This window comes from Equus asinus, chromosome 26 (assembly GCF_041296235.1).
Source record: "Equus asinus isolate D_3611 breed Donkey chromosome 26, EquAss-T2T_v2, whole genome shotgun sequence".
In the NCBI taxonomy this organism is placed as follows: Eukaryota; Metazoa; Chordata; class Mammalia; order Perissodactyla; family Equidae; genus Equus; species Equus asinus.
In genome coordinates, this window is record NC_091815.1 from 22,738,356 (window position 1) to 22,761,266 (window position 22,911).

The 22,911-nt window shown below is 37.3% G+C and overlaps 1 protein-coding gene across 3 annotated transcripts in view; it reads left to right on the forward strand.

Moving 5' to 3' along the window:
- Positions 1–21,735, forward strand: part of ZNF420 (zinc finger protein 420) — a 29,841-nt gene extending 8,106 nt beyond the window's left edge. Inside the window, exons 3-5 of one of the 3 annotated variants that reach the window (XM_014848730.3) lie at positions 1,854–1,942; positions 3,248–3,374; positions 18,289–21,735. In XM_014848730.3, coding sequence (XP_014704216.1) covers positions 1,934–1,942; positions 3,248–3,374; positions 18,289–20,219 — 2,067 coding nt within the window. In that variant the 5' untranslated portion in view covers positions 1,854–1,933 and the 3' untranslated portion in view covers positions 20,220–21,735. Of the gene's footprint in view, positions 1–1,853; positions 1,943–3,247; positions 3,375–7,737; positions 7,755–8,249; positions 8,334–18,288 lie in introns of those variants that run through there. The other 2 variants (XM_070498979.1, XM_070498978.1) reach the window with 2 other exon arrangements.
- Positions 21,736–22,911: the final 1,176 nt, after the last annotated feature.

Genomic DNA, 22,911 nt, shown 5'->3' on the forward strand with positions numbered 1-22,911 from the left:
TTTTGGTTGTTAAGATGGGCACAATTAGGCCAGGCCCCTTGTCGAGTGGTTAAGTTCGTGCTCTCTGCTTCGGCAGCCCACGGTTTCACTGGTTTGAAACCTGGGCGTGGACATGGCACTGCTCGTCAAGCCATGCTAAGGCGGCATCCCACATGCCACAGCTAGAAAGACCCACAACTAAAAATACACAACTATGTACCAGGGGGCTTTGGGAGAAAAAGGAAAAATAAAATCTTAAAAAAAAAAAAAGATGGGCACAATTATCTATTGAGCTTTCCACATGTGGAAGAAGTGGAATTTCTGATTAAATACTTGTGGGGCACCTGTAGCAGTGACTCTCTGTAAGGGCAGTGACTCTCCCTAGGGGATGTTTGGAAATAATATATCTGGGTGCTTCTGAGTGTTAAAATAACTGGGTTGAGGGTCAAGGCTTCTGGCATTTGAAGGCTTGAAGCTGATCTAGATCAAAGGTTAGATAGCTTTTCTGTAAAGGGCTACACAGTAAATATTTTAAGCTTTATGGGTCATGTGGTCTCTGTTGAAACTATTGAGCTCTACCACTGTAGTGTGAAAATAGCCAATTTATAAACAAATGAGTGTAGATGTGTTCCAGTAAAGCTTTATGTACAAAAATAGTTGGTGGGCAGTAGTTTGCCAACTTTTCATCAAGGAGTCCTGCAGTACACAACAAAGAATTGTTGTATGACCTACAAAATGAGGACCACAGCTGGGAAAAGATGTGTTTATAATTATCCAGGTCTAGAACCTCTCACATAAAGCATTGTTTGCATGATTTTTAAAAATTTCTGAATTTGTCCATTTTACTATTATTGCTTGGTTTTACTATCAGCTAAATCTCTCAGGAATGCTACTATAGTTTGATTGAGAAAAGATTGTAGTTTGTTTTATTCAGAAGTTTGCGGAGATTTTTTTAAACCATTTAAAAAGTCACAGCACGGATGGCAGCGCTGCTTGTGATGTTTGACTTGCCAGTATCACAGATTTGTAGAAGCCTCCACTTGTAGATAATGAATTTCATTGATTCTGCACACACACACACACACACACACACACCTTGTTTTATTGCACTTCACAGATACTGCATTTTTCACAAGACCCTCCAAGAGTAAAAAGGTTAAAACTTGCTGAAGGCTCAGATGATGGTTAGCATTTCTTAGCAATAAAGCGTTATTAAATTAAGGTGTATACATTGGTTTTTTTTAGCCATAATGCTATTGTACACCTAAAAGACTACAGTATAGTGTAAACATGACTTTTATATGCACTGGGAAACCAAAAAATTCATATGACTCGCTTTATTGCAATATTTGCTTTATTGGGGGGTCTGGAACTGAACCTGCAATATCTCCGAGGTATGCCTGTCTACATATATAGCTTTTATTTTAAAATGTCAAATATAAATAAAAGATATCAACAATACTTGGCTGAATATTGTCATCTTATAAATCTAAATTTGTTCATTTTAAGTAGGTGCAAGCATAAGCATTTAATTATTTGCGCCTTCTGATGAGGTTGTGTATGATCATTAATATATTGAAATATAACAGTTGGTCATTATCTCTATTTTTGGTATAACGTACATAAATGTGTCACATTATCTATAAGTTTCATTTCAGAAATGGTAGAGAAATTCTTACAGATATTTTCTTTTTGTATTTAGAGAGCACTGAGTTTGACTGGGGTAAGAACCACCACCTATATCTCCTCTCCTTAGTGTATTTTGGGGATGGGAGCAAGAGACAGGAAGAGGAGAGCAGCAAAGATAATTCTAACTGACTCATTTGGAGCTTTGCAAAGAGTATGGTCTCATGGCTTTGTTTTCTCCTCCCCAGCTCTGCCTTTTCCAGACCCTGTGCTTCTCTAAGATAGGAATCCAGAGGAGGGCTGATCATTTCTTGCAGCTCTAAAAACCATGGCTCAGGTAAATTTGTGTTTCTTTGTGTCCTCTTTAAGCAGTCATCTTTTTACAGAGTATGGACATGTTTGCATTCCTTATTCCTGAAACTTCCTAACTGACCCCACTCAGGAATGTACTCCCAGTGTGTTCCATTCTTATAAGTGATAATGTCTTCCCTAAGTATGTCTTTCTAATCTAACCTGTATCCACATACCTATTCAAAAATTCATGGAGCATCTTTGACTAGGAGCACTGATATAAGAAAAGCACATTCCCTGATTTTATAAGATAGAGGAGGATGTTAAATGCACCACACATGAGAAAACTTTGAACTTCACTTTAAACCTAAGTTTCCCAGTTAGACGAGATAGGAGTCGGACTCGACTGGCCTCAGTCTCCTTACATGGCAAGAGCTCGTGCTTTGTGAGCTTTTAAGATTAGGAACGTGATTAGAGACTGAAGACAGAGAGGTCCGGGATCTTCCCTGGGAATCTGTAATTGACGAATACCAAAACTATGGATCGTGTTGAGATTCAACATTATTTGCTATTCTTGAATGTGTACATTTGGATTGTCTTTTCCATCTTTTTATTACTTAGAACAAAGAAAAGGTACATTTATAAGTAATGAATAGTAACAAGAAAGGCAATCATTCATGTACAAAAGTCGTTGAGAATTATAAACTCCCAAAAGTAAGAAATGCCTGCGAGATTTTTATATAACCTAAAATGTTCAAATATGCTGACTTATTAAGTCAGATATACTCATTACATGGAGCTATTCTGCAGCCCATTAAAAAATTTACTAAATTATTGTAACAAGGAAAATGCGTATGAGATAATAATCTGATACAATGATGAACCTGAGGTTCCAATAAATTCTTTAATTTTATACAAATCTTATTTTATAAGGTAGAGATTTTATAAGATTTTACAGAAATATTTCCCCAATTTTTCTTATTTCTTAAATAGACAAGAAGAAAGAGAAACTTGCATTTATTGAGAACATGTGATATACAAGATACATACTGTACAGGTTGCCTGTGTATGCTATTTCTTTTAATTGGGACACTGCATTTACTTTATTAATTCCCAGACTTATGTGTCTAATGAGATGTTCTATATGCAGGAAATATCTACAGTAACAGAAATAAAAAAGAACATGTTGGCACTTCAGAAGCACGAGTATCTTTAGTGTCTCATTCATGTCAGAGGCTTCCCAGCCTCTTTGCTCTGTTGCCTCCTTTGTGGAGAGCTCCCCGTCATCTCCCCCTCCATTGAAAAAATATTTTCTTTATTTCCACAACTAGTATTATGTTTGCTGTTTCAGAGATCAGTGATGTTCAGGGATGTTGCCATTGATTTCTCTCAGGAAGAGTGGGAATGCCTGGACGCTGCTCAAAAAGACTTGTATAGAGATGTGATGTTGGAGAACTATAGTAATCTGGTGTCACTAGGTAAGGACATCAACCCCTAGTATTTCAGGATCTACCTCTGCAATGGCTGCTTTCTCTGATGTTATTTCAAGGTTGTTTTTAAGTCATTAACTGAATTTCTTCTTCTTATTCTCTAAGGAATGGTTTTAAATTACTAGCAGTAGACATAGATAGTTTCAAAGGGCACATTTATCTTCTCCTTCCTTCAAATATAATTGCCTGTTTTTCTTCTGTCTTCCTTCTGTCTTCCTTGATGATCAAGGAGCTAGATTTGAATTCTGGGACACTTGCAATATTGTCAGAAAAAACAGGCTTTGCATTGTTACAATTTAGATCTGCTAAAAGAGCTCTAAATATTTTTTAAAAAATAGATGCAGAAATGTATGGTTTTTCTGACAACATAAGAGCTCATATTATTTATATACTGATAGGGTGGATCAGTGCAATTTACTAATAATTCACGTGAACACAATCCATTACAACAAACACATTCTCTTATTTGTATTTTTTTGGTTGAATACTACATTTTAAGAACTTAGTATTTTACATTGAATGAATATGCTAGAACCACTTTTTTGTTTAAAGATTGGCACCTGAGCTAACAACTGTTGCCAATCTTCTTTTTTTTTTTCCTGCTTTTTCTCTCCAAATCCCCCCAGTACATAGTTGTATATTTTAGTTGTGGGTCCTTCTAGTTGTGGCATGTGGGACACCGCCTCAGTGTGGCTTGACGAGCAGTGCTGTGTCCACGCCCAGGATTTAAACCAGCAAAACCCTGGGCCAGCGAAGCAGAGAGTACAAACTTAACCACTTGGCCACAGGGTCGGCCCCTACAACCACTTTTAATTGGAAAATAGCTCAGGAAAAACCTGTGATGGTCTAAGAAAATTTGTTTTTTCCTGTAGCAAAATAAGATAGTCTATATCAGTTAAAACTTTAAGAAGTGATTTTCCTACCTGCATGATCACTTTATTCTTTGGACTCTGCAAGTCAATGCACTATAACTGTTTGTTGCCCCTTCGCTCCTCTTTCTTCAAAGGCTTTAGGAAGTTATTGGTTGGTGCACTCCCCTGCAGGGCCCAAGTTGTGTGGGAAAAAACCCTCTGACTTGAGAAGAGCACTGTCTCCCTAAGGAATCCCACCTAATCCCTACTTCTTCTCCATTTTTGTCTTTTATAATAATCCTTCCCACTTTCAAAGGAGGGAGGGGCTCTTCCTTTTCCCCAGTGACAACCTTTTATGTAAACTAGAGAGTTAGTTCCTTTCCAGATATTTTTTGTGTATTTAGACTTATATCATTGTCTGCATTCTTTAAAATTGTTCATTCATTCAAAATATATTTATTGAGGGCCTATTTTGTGCCAGGGACTGTAGTAGGCATTGGAGAAATAATGATCTAGACAAGATTCCTGTTCTACTGAAACTTATATTCTTGTGGGAGAAATACAAAATAAATAAGGAAATAAAAATATATGTGTATGCCTCTATATGTACATAAATACATTTATTTAATAAGTATAACAATTACAGGTAGCAATAAGCAGTATGAATAAAGGTAAAGTAGAGTGGGCAAATAAAGAACTAAATGGGGAGTGGAGTGGGCTGTTTTAGAGAGATTTTGGAAAAGCCTGTCTAAGGAGGTACTGTTTGAAAAAAGACGTGACTGAAGTAAGGGCAAGAGTCAGGCTAATATCTGGGGAACAGTATTCCAGGCAGATAGAGTAGTAAGTATAAAGGGCTTGGGATAGGCATTAACTTTGTATGAGGAACAGAAAAACATTATATCTAAAAAAGAGTGAATGAAGGAGTAATAAGAAATAAAGACAGGCAATAGAAAAAAAGGAGTTGAAATTTTATTGGCTAAGGTGGTACCCTCTGACTCCTGGCTGAAGCAAATGCAGATCCTCTCTGGAGGAAAGTAAGAGGGCTTTAGAAGTCTCACAAACTAAGATCAACAAAAGATGAGCTCACAAAGATCACCACACCCACAAGGAAACAGGTCACAGGTGAGTGATAGATAATCTAAGGAAACAACAGATTACATGGCAAAAGATTTCACATATTGGAATTATTAGATGTAAATATAAAGTTTGGTGAAATATTTAAAGAAATAGACTAAATTGCAAAAATGACAAGCAGGAAGAGATTTTCATAAAGGAACATATTTGAAAGAGAAACAAATAGGACATTTCTAAAGGTTCTATTTAGTTCTTTTTTAAAATAATCATTAAAGGATTGATACATTTAACTGCATGAAAATTATTCTCTTTATAAAAAGACATCATAAAGAAAGTAAAACACAAGCCATGAATTGGATGAAGATATTTGCAATGAAATTAGTATCTAGAGTATAAAAACCTTATATAAATTGATAAGAAAAAGGTAAATAACCTTTTTGAAAAATTGGGTAAAAAACATTTTATAGGCAGTTCAAGGAAAAGGAAATGCAAATAGCCAGTAAACATGAAAAAGTGCTCAACCTCATTAGAAATCAGGAAGTGGAAATTAAAACCACAGTGACATAATTATTTCACACACCCTACATTAGCAAAAATTAAGTCTGACAGTACCAAGTGATCACAACTCTTGGGGGCAGAAGTGCTGTATACCTCATTATTCACAATAGCTGAAAAGTGGAAACGACCCAAATGTCCATCAACTGGATGAATAAAATTTTGTGTATCCTTACAATGAAATATTATTCAGAAATAAAAAGGAATGAAGTTCTGATACACACTACAACATGGATGAACTTTGAAAACATGATAAATGAAAGAAGCCAGACACAAAGACTACATACTGTATGATTCTATTTATATGAAATGTCCACAGTAGACAAATCTGTAGTGACAGGAAGTAGATTAGCAGTTGCCCAGCACTGGGGTGGGGGCTGGGAGGTGGGGGTGGATTGGAGAATGAGAATGAGGATATTGAAAATAACTGCTAGTAGACACAGGGTTTCTTTGTGTGTGTGTGTGAGGAAGATTGGCCCTGAGCTAACATCTGTTGCCAGTCTTCCTCTTTTTTTCCCCCTCTCCAAAGCCCCAGTACAAAGTGTTTATTCTAGTTGTAAGTCATTCTAGTTCCTCTATGTGGGATGCCACCACAGCATGGCTTGATGAGCAGTGTGTAGGTCCACACTCAGGATCCAAACCAGTGAACCCCAGGCCACCAAAGCAGAGCATGTGAAGTTAACCACTTGGCTACAGGGCTGGTCCCCAGAGGGTTTCTTGTTGAGGTGATAAAAATATTATAAAATTTGATTGTGATGATTGTTGCATAACTGTGTGAATATACTATAAACCACTGCACCGTACACTTGAAATGACTGAACTGTAGGTCTGGGAATTACACTGGAGTAGATTTGTTTTTCTTTTTTTAAATGCTCTATACCTTACTGATGGCAGTATCAACGGGCATAACCACTTTGGAAAAAAATGTGGCAATGATTTCCAAACTTACATGCACTTTAGAAACAGCTGGAGTCCCTTTAAAAATTCCAGATCCCAGGCCACACCCTAGACCAATTAAATCACAGTCTCTGGGCACGAGACGCATGAGACGCATTACCGTTGTGTTTTGAAGTTCCTTAGGTTATTCAGATGTTCAAATGTTTGCTAACCACTGCAATATGATATTATCTGAAAATTGAGTTGTTAAATTTGAAGGTTCACTCCACTTAATTACTGCCAGTATGCTTAGATTTATTTCTCCCCTATTTTATGCTTTTTGTTTGCTCTTTTAATCTTCTTTGCTTCCTTTTGTAATCTCTCTCCTTAATTAGGATGGATACTGTATTTTGTTTTTGTTTTTTTAACTCCATTTTCCCTCTTACTTAGTTTGGAAGGCTTACACTATTTACATGCTTTTAATGGTTATCTTTAACTTTTTATCACATGCACTTCATTCTTTTTAATGCAAATGGAGCTTTGTAGTTTTTACTAATTGTAATGATGTCTGAAAAAATAGACATTTAATGGAAATTAAATTTTTGTTAGATATTAAATGTTTTAATTAATATTAAAACATAGTTACTCAATCCACATACAATATGTGGTTTGCATACTTCTCTGCAGAGGTTTTGCAATAACTATATGCCCCACTCTCACCCCTAGGATTTCAAGGCCAAGTTGAAAAACACAAGTAAAAAGGATCATGCCTACTTGAAATAAGTTGGTGGCTGTTGTGGCAGTAAGTTGAGGTTCCATAGAGAGATGAGATATTGACAGCTCTATGTGAAATGGATATTTCATTGTCACAAAATTCTTACCAGGAGTGTATCAGCAGTGTATGACTGCTCTTTTTCTATACTTCTACCAGCACTAGATATTTTCACTTAAAAATATCTTTGTCAATTTATAGATTAAAAAAAGATGGAATAACATATACCTGTGATTACTGGTGAGTTTAAATATTTTGGGACTATCCATGCCTGTTTTGGTCCTATAATCATTATCATTCTTGTGTGCGTCACTTAACAAATACATACTTAATACAGGCTAAAGTTAATTTCTCCCTTCTACCGTGACAGTATAAAGGATCTTAGAATGCTTTAATTTTGATTAATCTTTCCCATCTCACATGTTATTGTTGTCTGGTATTTTACTTCTGTTTTCTTTTTAACCCCCCAAATGGGCATTATTTTTGTTTATAATGGCCATGTTTGCTTGTAGATTCACTCACATGATTATCCCGTTATTTGTACACTGTTCCTCTTCCATCAAACCTTCCTACTGGGATCATTTTATTTATCATGATAGGCAAGGCCTATTGGTAGTAAATGCTCTCAGTTTTTATTTTTGCTGTTGTTGCAAAATAACCTTGTTTCACCTTTCATTCTTGCCTGATGATTTAACTGGGTCTAGAATTCTCTACTGACAATTATTTTTTTCTCAGCGCTCTGAAGATATTATTCTACTGTCTTCTGGCTTCTTTGTTGCTCTTGAGAAGTCTGCCGTCTGTCTCATTGTTGTTCCTTTTGTAAGTAATCTGTATTTTCTCTCTAGCTGCTTTAAGATTTTTTTCTTAAGATTTTAATGTAACTGATTATATTGCTTTATTTCTACAACTTTGATTTTTCCTCTCCCCTAAATCTTATTTTTTTTTTACTTCTATATAGTCCCTTTCTCATGGTTTTGATTTTATATATTTTCATATATTTCAAGTATTTATAGTATATGTATCACTCAACAATTTCAGTTTCTGGGGAACGAGTCTAACTGCAGTTTCTTGCATGCTTAGGGGCTCTTGTGTAATGATGAATTATCCACAGCATTCTTTTCTCCTTTTCATTGAGAGTCTAGGCCAAGGCTGAAACGTTCCTTGTCATTTTCCTTTGAGGGCAGATGGATTTTTTTCCTTGCTCTGAACTGTGGGCCTTGGATAGTTCTGATTCTGTGAAGAGGTTCACTGCTAACACCTGACCTTTTGTGGGCCCAAGGCTTTGTATCTTGGATTCTTTTCAGACCATTAAGATACAAACTTTAGGCAATTGAAGTCAACAAGTGTGTTGAGGTAGCTGTGGCTTCAGAGTGTGTTTATCTTTAGTTTTTGGTTCTCACTTCATTGTACCTCCTTTCAGTCTGCTTTAAGCATGGCATACTTTTAAAAGGATGTTTGTCATATTTATCTAGCATTTCATGGTGTTTTCAGGAAATCTGATAAACCATTCACATATTTACAATATTCAATCCTTCTATCTTTGAACATGCTGTATATCTACTTTTCTTTTCGTGTACGTTTGTAAAGTTTCATTGTTTTTTCTTAAAAGCTCTTACACATTTCTTATTAATTTCTTCAGTATTTTATAAATTCTGTTAATATTATGAATAGAATATTTTGTTCTATGACATTTTCTAAAGGGTTGATACTGATATATATAGAGAGAGCAAATACTGATTTCTATAAATTCATAATAACCTTGTAGAAATATCTAATAGTTTTTCAGTGGCTAATATTGGATTTCTAGGTAGATAATTTTGCTTTCTACATATAATGTATTAGCTCTTCCTTTACTCTTTCTATATAATATATTATCTCTTCCTTTTCTATTTGTACTGTTTTTAACAAACTATAATCCGTAGGAGAAGAGTATTGAAGTATTTCACAATTTGAAAATAATTCTTGTCTTTTGCAAACTTCATTGGGAGTGCTTCTGGTGTTTACAGATCTTCCTTTACTTATGATGGAGTTCTCTCCTGATAAACCCATCATAGGTTGAAAATTTCATCAGTCAAAACTGCATTTAATGGACCTAACCTACCAGACATCATAGCTTAGCCTAGCTTACCTTTTTTTTTTTTGAGGAGGAAGATTAGCCCTGAGCTAACTGCTGCCAATCCTCCTCTTTTCGTTGAGGAAGACTGGCCCTGAGCTAACATCCGTGCCCATCTTCCTCTACTTTATATGTGGGACGCCTACCACAGCATGGTGTGCCAAGTGGTGCCATGTCCGTGCCCGGGATCCGAACTGGCGAACCCGGGGCTGATGAAACGGAACGTGCGCACTTAACCACTGTGCCACCGGGCTGGCCCAAGCCTAGCCTACCTTAAATGTGCTCAGAACACTTAGATTAGCCTACAGTTGGGCAAAATCATCTAACGCAAAACCTATTTTGTAATAGTGTTGAATATTTCATGTAATTTATTGAATATTATACCAAAAGTGAAAAACAGAATGGTTGGATGGGTACAGAATGGTTGTAAGTGTATCCATTATTTACCCTCATGATTGTGTGGCTAACTGGGAGCTGTGGCTCAGCTGCTGCTGCTGCCCAGCATCACAAAAGAGTATCATACCACAGGGGCCGGCCCTGTGGCCAAGTGGTTAAGTTCTCGCACTCCACTTCGGGAGCCCAGGGTTTCCCTGGTTTGGATCCTGGGTGCGGACATGGCACCATTCGTCAGGCCATGCTGAGGTGGCATCCCACATAGCACAACCAGAGGCACTCACAACTAGAATATACAACTATGTACTGGGGGGCTTTCGGGAGAAAAAGAAGAAGGAAAAAAAAAGAAGATTGGCAACAGTTGTTAGCTCAGGTGCTAATCTTTAAAAAAAAAGTATCATACCACATATCACTAGCCTGGGAAAATATCAAAATTCAAAGTACAGTTTCCACTGAATGTATATCACTTTTGCACCATCGTAAAGTCAAAATATTTTAAGTCGCACCATTGTGACTGTCTGTAACTATTAAAATATGTTTCTATAGGTTTCTGGTAAATACCCTTAATTAGGTTAAGGAAGAACCATTCTGGTCTTAGAGAGTTGTGTTTTGTTTTCAAGATTGGCACCTGAGCTAACTAACATCTGTTGTCAATCTTCTTTTTTCCTCCTTCTTCTCCCCAAATCCCCTTAGTACATAGCTGTATATTTTAGTTGTGGGTCCTTGTAGTTGTGGCATGCAGGATGCCGCCTCAGCATGGCCAGACGAGCAGTGCCATGTCCGCGCCCAGGATCCGAACCAGTGAAACCCTGGGCTGCCGAAGCGGAGCGTGAGAACTTAACCACTCAGCCACGGGGCTGGCCCCCTAGAGAGTTTTTAATAGAGGGTCTTAAAATAGATTTTCTTCTGTTGACCTATATTCATTCATGGGATAAACCCTATTTGATCATGATGTTTTAGTCCTTAAATACGCAGCTAGATTCTATGTTGCTAATATTTTATTTTAAAATTTTACCTATGTTTGTTCATGAGATTGGCTTGTTTTTCCTGAGCTGTCTTTGTCCAGTTTTCTTATCTGAGTTAACTTAACTTTGTAAAATGACTTGGGGAGATTTCCATATTTTTATATGTTCAGCACAGTTATGTATGATTGGAATTATGTATTCTTTAATGGTTTGGTTGATCTTGCCAGTAATACATCAGTCATCAGTATCTGTTGCCTTTTAGGAACATAGACATTGAACTTACATTAAAATTCTTATGTAGTTATTGATGTAGACTCAGATTTTCTATATTTGTGAGTCATGTTTTATTATTTTTATCCATTTCATCTAATTTTTCTAATTTACTGTTGAGTTATATGTAGGTTTTTCTAATAAACACTTTTTGACTCCTTTGGATTTTTGGTTTTATGTTCTTCCTTTTCCTTTCCTGTGTTTTGGATTTGTGCCCAATCTGATTTTTTCCCTACAATATCAAGTTTCTATATCATTTATTGGTATTTGCAAAGAATTGACTTTTAGTTTTTCTAATCATTTCTATTCTTTCTAAATTCTAGCTTACTTGTTTTCTGATTTTTAGCCAGCTAATTGTTTTGTTTATTTCTCCCTGTGCTTCTTGAGTTGAAATCTTAATTCTCTTGTTTTTAATTATTTCTTGTTTTCTAATAAATGCATTTAAGACTAAGTTTTCTGTGGGTGCATTAGCTGAATCTCATGGGATTTCACACAGAGTTGCTCTTGGTATCTACTTCTAAGTTATTTGTAAGTTTTATTTTTACTTCTTTTTATGACAAACATTATATAGACATATCATAGTTACTTAGTTCTAGGATTGTGTATTGTTTTTTCTTTTTCTTTTTTTTTTTGAGGAAGGTTAGCCCTGAGCTAACATCTGCTGCCAACTCTCCTCTTTGCTAAGGAAGACTGGCCCTGAGCTAACATCTGTGCCCATCTTCCTCTGTTTTATGTGGGATGCCTACCACAGCATGGCCTGACAAGCAGTGCATAGGTCCACACCTGGGATCCGAACCGGCGAACCCTGGGCCAGTGAAATGGAACGTGTGAACTTAACCACTGTGCCACTGGGCTGGCCCCTGTATTGTTTTTTCTATGTTTTTGTAATTTCTAATTTTATCATAATGTGGTAACATGTTATCAGTTTTATCTGTCTACCTATCTTATCAATTATGTTCTAGGCTTCTGTCCTTATTTCTTGTCTGTTTATATTATTATCCTAAAAGGAAAAAAAACTGTTTCCTTTTACTCACACAACACTTCTGAAACCAGATATGTGGATTTTCCCACACCAAGCAATTCTGCAATTCTTGGTGGACACCAACTGGGTGTCTTACAATTTAACTCAGTTCTGACACTAACTGCACAGAGCTAGTGCAGACCCCACAAGTTAAGGGTTCAGTCCCACAAGACTGCTCCTCACTTCAGATGCCAATTGCAAGTCCCAGGTTGTCACCTGTACTTCTGACTGACTGCCTGTAAATTGGGGGTTCCCACAACCTCCTCCTTGGGTTCAGTAATTTGCTAGAATGGCTCATAGAGCCCAGGAAAACATTTCACTCACATTTACCAATTTATTTTAAAGGATACAACTCAGGAACAGCCACATGGAAGAGATGCATAGGGCAAGGTGTGGAGAAGGGGTGCAGAGCTTCCATGCCCCCTCTTGGGCACCTAGCGCTTTGATGTGTTCACTGACCCAGAAGCTTTCTGAACGCCTTCAGTTAGGGTTTTTCATCAAGGCTTCATTACATAGGCATGATGATGAAATCATTGCCCATTAGTAATCAATTCAACTTCCAGTCTCTCTCCCCCTCCCTAGAGGTAGGTGGGGTAGGACTGAAAGTTCCAACCCTCTAATCATATGGTTGGTTCCCCTGGCAACCAGCCCCCCCCCCCCATCCTCAGAGGCTCTCCAACAGTCACCTCATTAACATAAACTCAGGTGTGGTAGAAAGGGACTTGTTATGAATAACGAAAGACATTCCTTTTAACTTTATCACCAGGAAATTCTAAGAGTTTTAGGAGCTCTGTGCCAGAAATCAGGCACAAAGACCAAATAGATATTTCTTATTATATCACAGTATCACAGTCCTCTACTATGACTGTGGATTTATCAGTTTCTCTTTGTATGTCTATCAATTTTTGTTTATTTACTTCAGAGCTAAGTTTTAGTTGCATAATGGTCATGACTGTTATAATTTCCACTTGCCTGACTCTAAGATGATTGCCCTGAGCTGATTTCACTGAGGAAACTGAACTAATCAGAGGTGAATTTTTACAAGCTTCCTCATCAGTCTACCTCACTGCATCTATACTCATTCTGCCTCTTTTCCTGTTATGATAGATGAACTTTCTGTGCCTTTATCTAAGGCTAGTACCTCTACTTGTGTACTGAATACCATTCCTTCTCATCTGTTTAGGGACGTTTTTATAATCATTTTCATCAGCACACAAACATGTAGTTTCTCCCATCTTAAAAGAAAAAATAAAACAGACAAATCTCTTGACACACATTATTTTCCTCTTGATATGGCCTCATTTCTCTGCTACTTTTTACAACAAAATTTCTCAAAAGAATTTTCCATGCTCCCTAGCTCCAGCTCTTTTCTCATGCTCTTAAATCTGCTTCAATCAAAACTTTTCCCCATTACTCCACCAAAAAGATCACTAATTATCTCCATATTAAAGGCTTTGTTAAATTAGACGTCACCATTTATCTTATCTCTCAGCATTTGACATAATTGATCATTTGTCCTTAAAACACTTTTTTCACTTGGCCTCTGGGATTCCACATTCTCCTAATTTTTCGCCTTGCTCATTGGCTGCTCCTTCTCAGTCTCCTTTGTTTGGTTCCTTCTCATCTACCTGACTTCTAATTGTTGAAGTGCCCCAGGGCTCAATCCTCAAATTTCCCTTATCTTTTCTTCCCTTCTCTTCCCATCTCTTTTGTATCCAAAGACTCTTCCTGGATTATCTAATCAAATTCCATAGCTTTAAATGTCATCTATTGATGACTCCCAAATTTATATATCTAATCCAAATATCTCCCCAGAACCCTGTATTTGTACATATATCTGCCTACTCAACATCTTCTTTGCAATATCTAATAGTTCAAAACCAAACTCTTTGATATTCTCTCCCAAACCTGCTCCTACTACAATGAGGAGTTCTCAGTAAACAGCACTTCCATTCTTCTGGATGCTCAGCCAAAATACTTAAGTTTTCTTTGATTTCTCTCATATTACATGTCCAATCAGTCATCACATCTTCTTTATTAAACCTAAAAAATATATCCAGAATCCAATGACATCTGTCAGCACAAGTAACCAGTAACCATTCTATAGATAAGAGAGAGAAGGTGAATTTTACTTGAGCCAGGCTGAGGACTGTAATCTGGGAAGGTAGTCTCCACAAAGGAAGAAAGCGTTCCAGAGAAGCATGGTTTTCAGTACAATTTTATACCTTTTTAGAACAAAGAATATACATCAAACATGCCTAGGATACATATTCATAAGAGTTTCAAAGAGATATTCAGTTGCAGATGAGCAGGTCAAAATGACCCTGATGTCCAAGGAAAGGAAACATCTTCAGGAGTACTAACACTGGTATTACTGATCCTGGTATTGTAGGAAAGGAAGGGTGCATCCTTATCTTCAAAGAGTGCATTCTTTTACTTGGGGATAATGTTTAATGCATTCTTTACTTTAATGGATAAACCAGATGTACCACGTATGTTTGACAGGCCGTAGGTTAGGCCTTTTTTAGTTCAGGCTGACTCAGGTTTAAACCAGAATAGCTGCTGCCCCATGTACCTCAGTATGCGAAAATTTCTTGTCACATCTCACTTTCTCCACCCCTTCATCCACAGTCATCTGGTCTGAGCCATGTGGCTTATTGCTCCTAACCGCCATCTACCTAGCTTCTCTACTTTTCCACTGACTCTCTGTTGTTTTTTTTAAAAAATTTAAACAAAACCACCAGGATGATTCATTTTTAAACGAAAGTCAAATCTTGTCAGGCTGCTCACAGCTCTCCAGTGGCTCCCCACCTCAGAGTAAAAGTCAAATTTCTTAAAATGGGTGAGACTAAGGTTTCCTTGTCATTTGCCTTTGAAGCCAGAGTTGTCTTTTTTTCCCTCCCTCTGAACTGTAGGCTTTGGATGGTTCCAGTTTTGTAAAGAGGTTTATTTCTAATCCCTGACATATTGTTGGCCCAAGGCCTTGTCTCTTGGTTTTTTTAGAGTGTTAAGATTCAAACGTAGGCAATTGAAGACGGCAAATGTCCCAAGGGTGGCTGTGGCTTCAAAGCATGTTTACCTCTCTACTTTCTGGTTATCACTTCATTGTGGCCCCTGTGGATCTTCTTTATTTTATTTTAAGCTTGGCATACTTTTAGAAGGTTGTTTATTATGTTTTATCCAACATTTATTGGTGGCCTTCAGGAAATCCGATGCACCATTTACGTATCAAGTGTATCTACTGTCACAGTCATGATATACAACAGTTCCATTACACCCTCAGATTCCCTCATGCTGTCCCTTTGTTGTCAATCCCTCCCCCTCTCCAGCCTGTGAAAACCAGTGGCCTATTTTCCATCTCTACAGTTTTCCCTTTCCCAGAATATCATATAAATGGAATCAAACTATGTAGCCTTTAGGGTCTGGCTTTTTTCACTTAGTAAAATATATTTAAGATTTATTCATATTATTGGATGAAGCAATAGTTTGTTTCTATTTATTGCTGAATAGTGTTCTATTGTAGGGAAATACCAAAGTTTGTTGATTCATTCATCTTTTGAGGGACATCTGGGTTTCCAATTTTTTGGCAATTTTGAGTAAAGCTGCTATAATATACTTTGGCGTACAGATGTTTGTCTGGACAAAGTGTACATACCCACAGATAGGACTGCTGGATCGTGTAAGTGTATGTTTAACTTTATTAGAAACAACCAAACTCTCGTTCATTGTGGTTGTGCTGTTTTGGATTCCCATTAGCAGTATATGAGATTTTGTTTGTGTTCTTTTTCTTATTTCTATCCAACATACTCTTTTTTAAATAGAATGCCTGGAACTTTATCACTCCAGATGCCTTCCCTTATATGCAATAATTGCTTTTTTTTTTCCTCTTCAATATCCCCAACATTCCTTAAGATTACAGAAACCATTCATTACATCTTTGACCGATAGCAGTGCCTGAGACATGATAAAGACATTCTTCTGGGATGAACACATAGAATCGACCTTGGATAGAAGAATAAATAAGAGAAGACATGAGACAGGGCATAAAGAAACAAAACAGATTGTGAAGTAAAGACTTAAGTAAACAAAAGCAATTTGGTATCTTGGTTGAAAAGGATAGGCATAACTAAAGAAGATAATCCTCACTAGTACCTGGGAAGGAGTATGCAAAAGGCAAGGCAATTAGAGAGGTGCATATGATCACTTTTTCTATTTTTATCTTAGATTTAGTATAGATATACTTTTGTTTCCATCTTTAGGGAGGTGTTAGGGAAACCACCAATCCATGGTTTCCAGGCATCTGCTGTAAGGTGAGGAGAGGTTCCCTACAAAGGGACAGCACTAGAGTGTTTAGGAGTGACAGAACTGTTGTGTATCGTTACTGTGGTGGTGATACATGACTTGAGCCCTTATAAGTCTGTTTCTTTTATCTTCTTTCTACTGTTTTTCAGTCGTTATCTTGTACCCTCATTCACCTGATTATTTTTTATTGAGTGCTATATATCATAAAGAAAAATTACAAAAGTAATTGAAGCCTTGGATGATGTTATACATCTCCAGTGAAGATTTAGGTTTGCTTATGGCCGGCAATCTTGAATTACCTTAGTTCAGATTTCTGGGTTTGAGATGATTCAGAGATGATTCAGGCTTCAGACCCTGCGTAGACTGGTTTACTGTTTCTCCCTTATTGTAGCCCTCAGGGTTCCCAACCCAAAGTAAGGAGAAACTTATGCTGGGCCTTGTTCTCCAGTTATTGTCACCCAAGCCCTATGAAATAGTCCAAAACACTGCATAGTTTCTCCACATCTCAGTTGCCTTTTCTAGAATTTTAAGACCTCCCTAAGTGGAAAAGTGGCCCCAAATGTTGGGCTTATTTCTCTAAGTTTTCATATTTTTTAACTTTTAGCCCACCAACTGTTTATTCCAACATTAATTCTCCAGTGCCTTCAGTCAGGAGCCTTTTTATATTTTGTCCAATTTGTAAAATTGCTCTTATCAGGAAGGTTGGTTTAGATTACCTAGCCTTCTCTTACAGGAAATGGACGTTTAAGGTTCAGGAACTGGTATTTAAATTGAGACCTGAAGGATGAGAAAGAGTCAGTCAGTGCAGGGGAGCTCATACAGAGCAATCCAAAGACATGGAACAGGCTCTAGTTAGTTCTAAGTTGAGATTGGCTTTGTGAATTTTTCAGAGCTAAAAAGAATCTAGTATGTTTGGCAAATAGTGAGCAAAGATGAGAAGGCTCATGAGGAAATCAGATAGAAGCAGGGACCAGACCATGGAGGGCTTTGTCAAAGTCATGGAAGGCATTGGATTTTACTCTGTTTAACTAGAAAGTTACTTAAAAGTTTTAAGCAGAAATAGCAAATCACAATCTGAATCAGTTGGTGGGAAGTATTAAAACTAGAGATCTCCATGCTCTTTTTCTGATTCACTTGATTCAGATTTAGTCTGGTGTGGTAATCTGGACATCTTTAATTTTAACAGGGTCCCCAGGTGATTTTGATCCCCACCACAGTTTGAGAACCACTGACTTAAAAAGTTTCCTTGATCTCTTCCCTTATCTTCTCAGTGAGGTTTTATTATTCTCTGATCTCTGAGCTGCTCTTTTTTACATGTTAATATATGAGATCATTCTAAGCTAATATTTTTTCAAACTCTAGGTAGCAACACATTACTGCAGCATGAAATCTGGGTTTAGTGGGTTTTGAATGTGTAGCTGTATGTGTGGATGAGAAAGGGAGGAGGGGAGAAAGCGGAGACTAGAACAGTGTAGAATAGAAAACAGGGTAGCTGTTGTTTTCGGAAACTATATATGTATAAGGTTGTGATGTGAAAGGTAAGTAAGTATTACTATAGGTCATCATAAACAGTATTTGAAAAATTTTGTAAAATGGATGTAAACCAGGTATTTCTTATGGGTATTACTTCCGTGTATATATTTTCATATATAGTCTGATCTACTGTGGAAATTCTCCTTCTGAAATGACAAGACATTTTTTATCTTTCAGACTTGCCTTCAAGGAGTGCAAATAAGAAATTATCTCCAAAAAAGGACACTTATGAAACAGAATTATCCCAATGGGAAATGAGTGCTAGGCTTGAAAACTGGGATCTTGAGGAGTCCAGTTCCAGAGATTATTTAGAAGTCAAAGGCACATTGGAAAAGCAACAAGAAAGTCAGGAGGAATATTTCAGGCAAGGGATGATCATATATGAAAAAATGTCCATTTTCAGCCAGCATACTTACTTAACTCAACATCCCAGATGTCATTCCCCTGAGAAACCTTATAAATGTAAGGAATGTGGGAAGGCCTTTAGACGAGCCTCACACCTAACTCAACATCAGAGTATTCATACTGGTGAAAAACCCTATGAATGTAAGCAATGTGGGAAAGCTTTTAGTCGTGATTCACAGCTCAGTCTTCATCAGAGACTTCATACTGGTGAGAAACCCTATGCATGCAAGGAATGTGGGAAGGCCTTTACTCAGAGCTCACAACTTATTTTACATCATAGAATTCATACAGGTGAAAAACCATATAAATGTGAAGAATGTGGAAAAGCCTTTATTCGTAGTTCACAACTTACCCGACATCAAAAAGTCCATACTGGTGAGAAACCTTATGAATGTAAAGAATGTGGGAAGGCCTTTACTCAGAACTCACAACTTACTCTGCATCAGAGACTTCATACTGGTGAGAAACTCTACGAATGTAAAGAATGTAGGAAAGTCTTTACTCAGCTCTCACAACTTATTCTGCATAAGAGAATTCATACTGGTGAAAAACCCTATGAATGTAAGGAATGTGGGAAAGCTTTTATTTGTGGCTCACAGCTTTCTCAACATCAGAAAATTCATAATGGGGAAAAGCCATATGAATGTAAGGAATGTGGAAAGGCCTTTATTCGTGGCTCATTACTTATGCAACATCAGAGGATTCACACTGGTGAAAAACCCTATAAATGTGAGGAATGTGGGAAGGCCTTTATTCGCGGCTCACAACTTACTCAACACCAGAGAATTCATACCAATGAGAAGCCCTATGAATGTAAGGAATGTGGAAAGACTTTTAGTCATGGTTCACAACTTACTCAGCATCAGAGAATTCATACTGGTGAGAAACCCTATCAATGTAAGGAATGTGGAAAGGCCTTTAATCGTGGCTCACTCCTTACTCGACATCAGAGGATTCATACTGGTGAAAAACCCTATGAATGTAAAGAATGTGGGAAGACCTTTAGTCGTGGCTCAGAACTTACTCAACATGAGAGAATTCACACTGGTGAGAAACCCTATGAATGTAAGGAATGTGGGAAGTCTTTTATTCGTGGCTCACAGCTTACTCAACATCAGAGAATCCATACTGGTGAGAAACCCTATGAATGTAAAGAATGTAGAATGGCCTTTACTCAGAGTTCACATCTTTCTCAACATCAGAGACTTCATACTGGTGAGAAACCGTATGTATGTAATGAATGTGGGAAGGCCTTTGCTCGTGGCTTACTACTTATACAGCATCAGAGAATTCATACAGGTGAGAAACCATATCAGTGTAAGGAATGTGGGAAGGCCTTTATTCGTGGTTCACAACTTACTCAACATCAGCGAATTCACACTGGAGAAAAACCCTATGAATGCAAGGAATGTGGAAAGGCCTTTAGTCATGGCTCCCAACTTACTCTACATCAGAGAATCCATACTGGTGAGAAACCCTATGAATGCAAAGAATGTAGAAAAGCCTTTACTCAGAGCTCACATCTTTCTCGACATCAAAGAATTCATACTGGTGAGAAACCATACCAATGTAAGGAATGTGGGAAAGCCTTTACTCGTGGTTCACAACTAACACAACATCAGAGAATTCATATCAGTGAGAAATCTTTTGAATATAAGGAATGTGGGATAGACTTCAGTCATGGCTCACAAGTTTATATATGAATTACCTGATTCTTTGTGATTAATATAGAAAGCTTTCTCTGGTCATTAATCCATTATTATCAAAGAATTCTTAAAATGTGAATATGGGAGCACATTTTGCCTCACAAAGTTCAGCATCAGTGAATTTATATGGGGAAAAGATAATGTTAATGTAATCCATGTAGAAAAACCTTTCATTACTGGAACCTGTTAAACTTTAGCACATTATAGTAAAGAATAATCCTGTTAATTTAGTAAATATAGGAAGGCCTTCAGCTGTACCATATGTCTTTTTCAACATTATCTTGACTCTACCAGTTGCTTTCCTTTGTGACATTTATCATGGTAATTAACCTCTGCTTTGGTTTAATAATTTGTAAGATAGACTCAAGAATAATACTTTCCTTATAAGATTCTTGGAAGTATTATGTGAGTTATTACATGTAAAGCTCTTAGAACAGTGCCTTGAACATAGCATATCACATATATTAGCTATCATTATTAGTAGTGTTATTTTAGAGAATTTGCATGAGAGGAGGACACTTATGAATATAATGAATATCGAGAAATCTTTCATTAACACAGCCCCGATTATTTGAGTAGGGGGTACTGTATGCTGTAATGAATGTGAGAAAGCTCTATTCAGATCTCATCCCATATGCTTTAAGAGGCAATTAGTACTGTAAAAACAACAACAACAACAACACAACTGTAGATTTAATCAGTGGATTGTTGTTGAAGGGATGTGAAGTGAATTGTAAGATAGTCCAAAAACTAGTATTTTCCACCATCTCAACGAAAACAACGAAAAAAATCGATAGCCAAAATAAATCTACTAGGAAATTTTTTAAAACTTGAATGTACAGCTTTTGAATTAAAATTAAAAACTGACATTACAGACTATTTTGCAATGAAAAATGATGGAAGTCTGTGTCAGAGACTGCTATTTCCCTACACAATATCCATTTTCCCTTTTTTTTTTTTTTTTAAGATTTTTATCTTTCCTTTTTCTGCCCAAAGCCCCCTGGTACATAATTGTGTATTTTTAGTTGTGGGTCCTTGTAGTTGTGGCATGTGGGATGCTACCTCAGCATGGCTTGATGAGTGCCATGTCTGCGCCCAGGATCCAAACCAGTGAAACCCTGGGCAGCCGAAGCGTAGCATCTGAACTTAACCACTCGGCCATGGGGCCGGCCTCATTTTTTCCCTTTCTCACAGAATTCTTGGCTGAAAACATTCAGCCTCCCTCACAGGTCAACAAGATGGAAGTGGTATTTGTATGAGTAGAACATCTAAGAAATCCTTTTTTTCTCTCTGCACTTCTTTGTTTCCCTGCCTACAATGTGAACATTTAATCTGCAGCCCTGACAATTTTACGGGGACTTTGAGAATGGTATCTGAGTATTAAGGATGATGGAGCAAAAGTACAGAACGGGTCTACATCTGTGCTGATTTCATGGAACAGCCATACCAACTCTGGTCTACCTGCCTCTTGTATTTCTTTATATAAAATTTAAATAAATTTCTTATTTGTTGATGCTGTTGTTTTCTGTTAATGAGCCTAAAAATGATTAAGGATATAAAATTTTGTACCTGGAAGTGAAGTGCTGTGGGTTAAAGAAATTTCAAATGTGGACTGACTTAGGGCCATGAAGAATGAGGATAGACCCACTTCAGGCTAGAAAACTGAAGATCTTGTTTTTATAGATGGGACATTTGGTCAGACTCCCTGCTACTCTATCTTACAAGGCAGATCTTGTGTCAAAGCTGTAATGTTAGGGTAAATGGTAGGAGTGATTCAGAATGTGTGTATTGGATGTTTCTTGCTGCTTTCGGTAATGTCCTGTGAAAGAGATGAATTTAGTGTAGTGTTAACTGCAGAAGCCACTAGCAGAGACTGAAAGTGATATTGCTTTGTTAAATACTGGGGCTGGCCATGTGGCCTAGTGGTTAAGTTTGGTGCACTCCACTTTGGTGGTCCAGGTTTCGTTCCAGGCACAGACCTACACCACTCATTGGCAGCCATGCTGTGGTGGTGACCCACATACAAAATAGAGGAAGATTGGCACAGATGTTAGCTCAGGCCGAATCTTCCTCAGCAAAAAAAGAGAGAGATACTATGTGTGCATGTAGGTGCTCAATCTAGGTTGACAGTAAATTCAGAATTTTGAAACTTGTGGGGTTCAAAATTCCAAACTGATTCTAGACCCTTAACTGAAGCCACTTATCGTGGCAGTCTTAACAAAAAAATGAAACCATTGCCCCATCCATGCAAAGGCAGTGAGTCTGCTAGCAAAAATGAGTTTAAAATGCTTTCCCCACCTGAGCCTATTGTTCTAAAATTAGTTGTATTTATGAAGTACTTACTATAATTCCAGCCACTATCTTAGGTGTTTGGGACATATCTGAGCAATTCTAGCAGGAGGAGATAGAAGAATAATAAATTGTAGAGTATGTTAGGATATAAGTGTTATGGGGGGAAAGGTCATTCAAAAGGAGTCACAAGGGATATGACAGTTTAGGTTGCTGTATGAAATAGAATGAGCAATGAAATAGAATAGACTAAACCATGGAGAAGGAAAGATTTGAGTCACGATTTGAAGGAGTAAGTCAGTGGTTATCCAAGGGAAGGGTACTCCAGACAGGAAGAGACTAGAGCAGAAGTCCTACTATGGGACTATGCTGGTGTATTTGAGGAACATCAGAGAAGCTA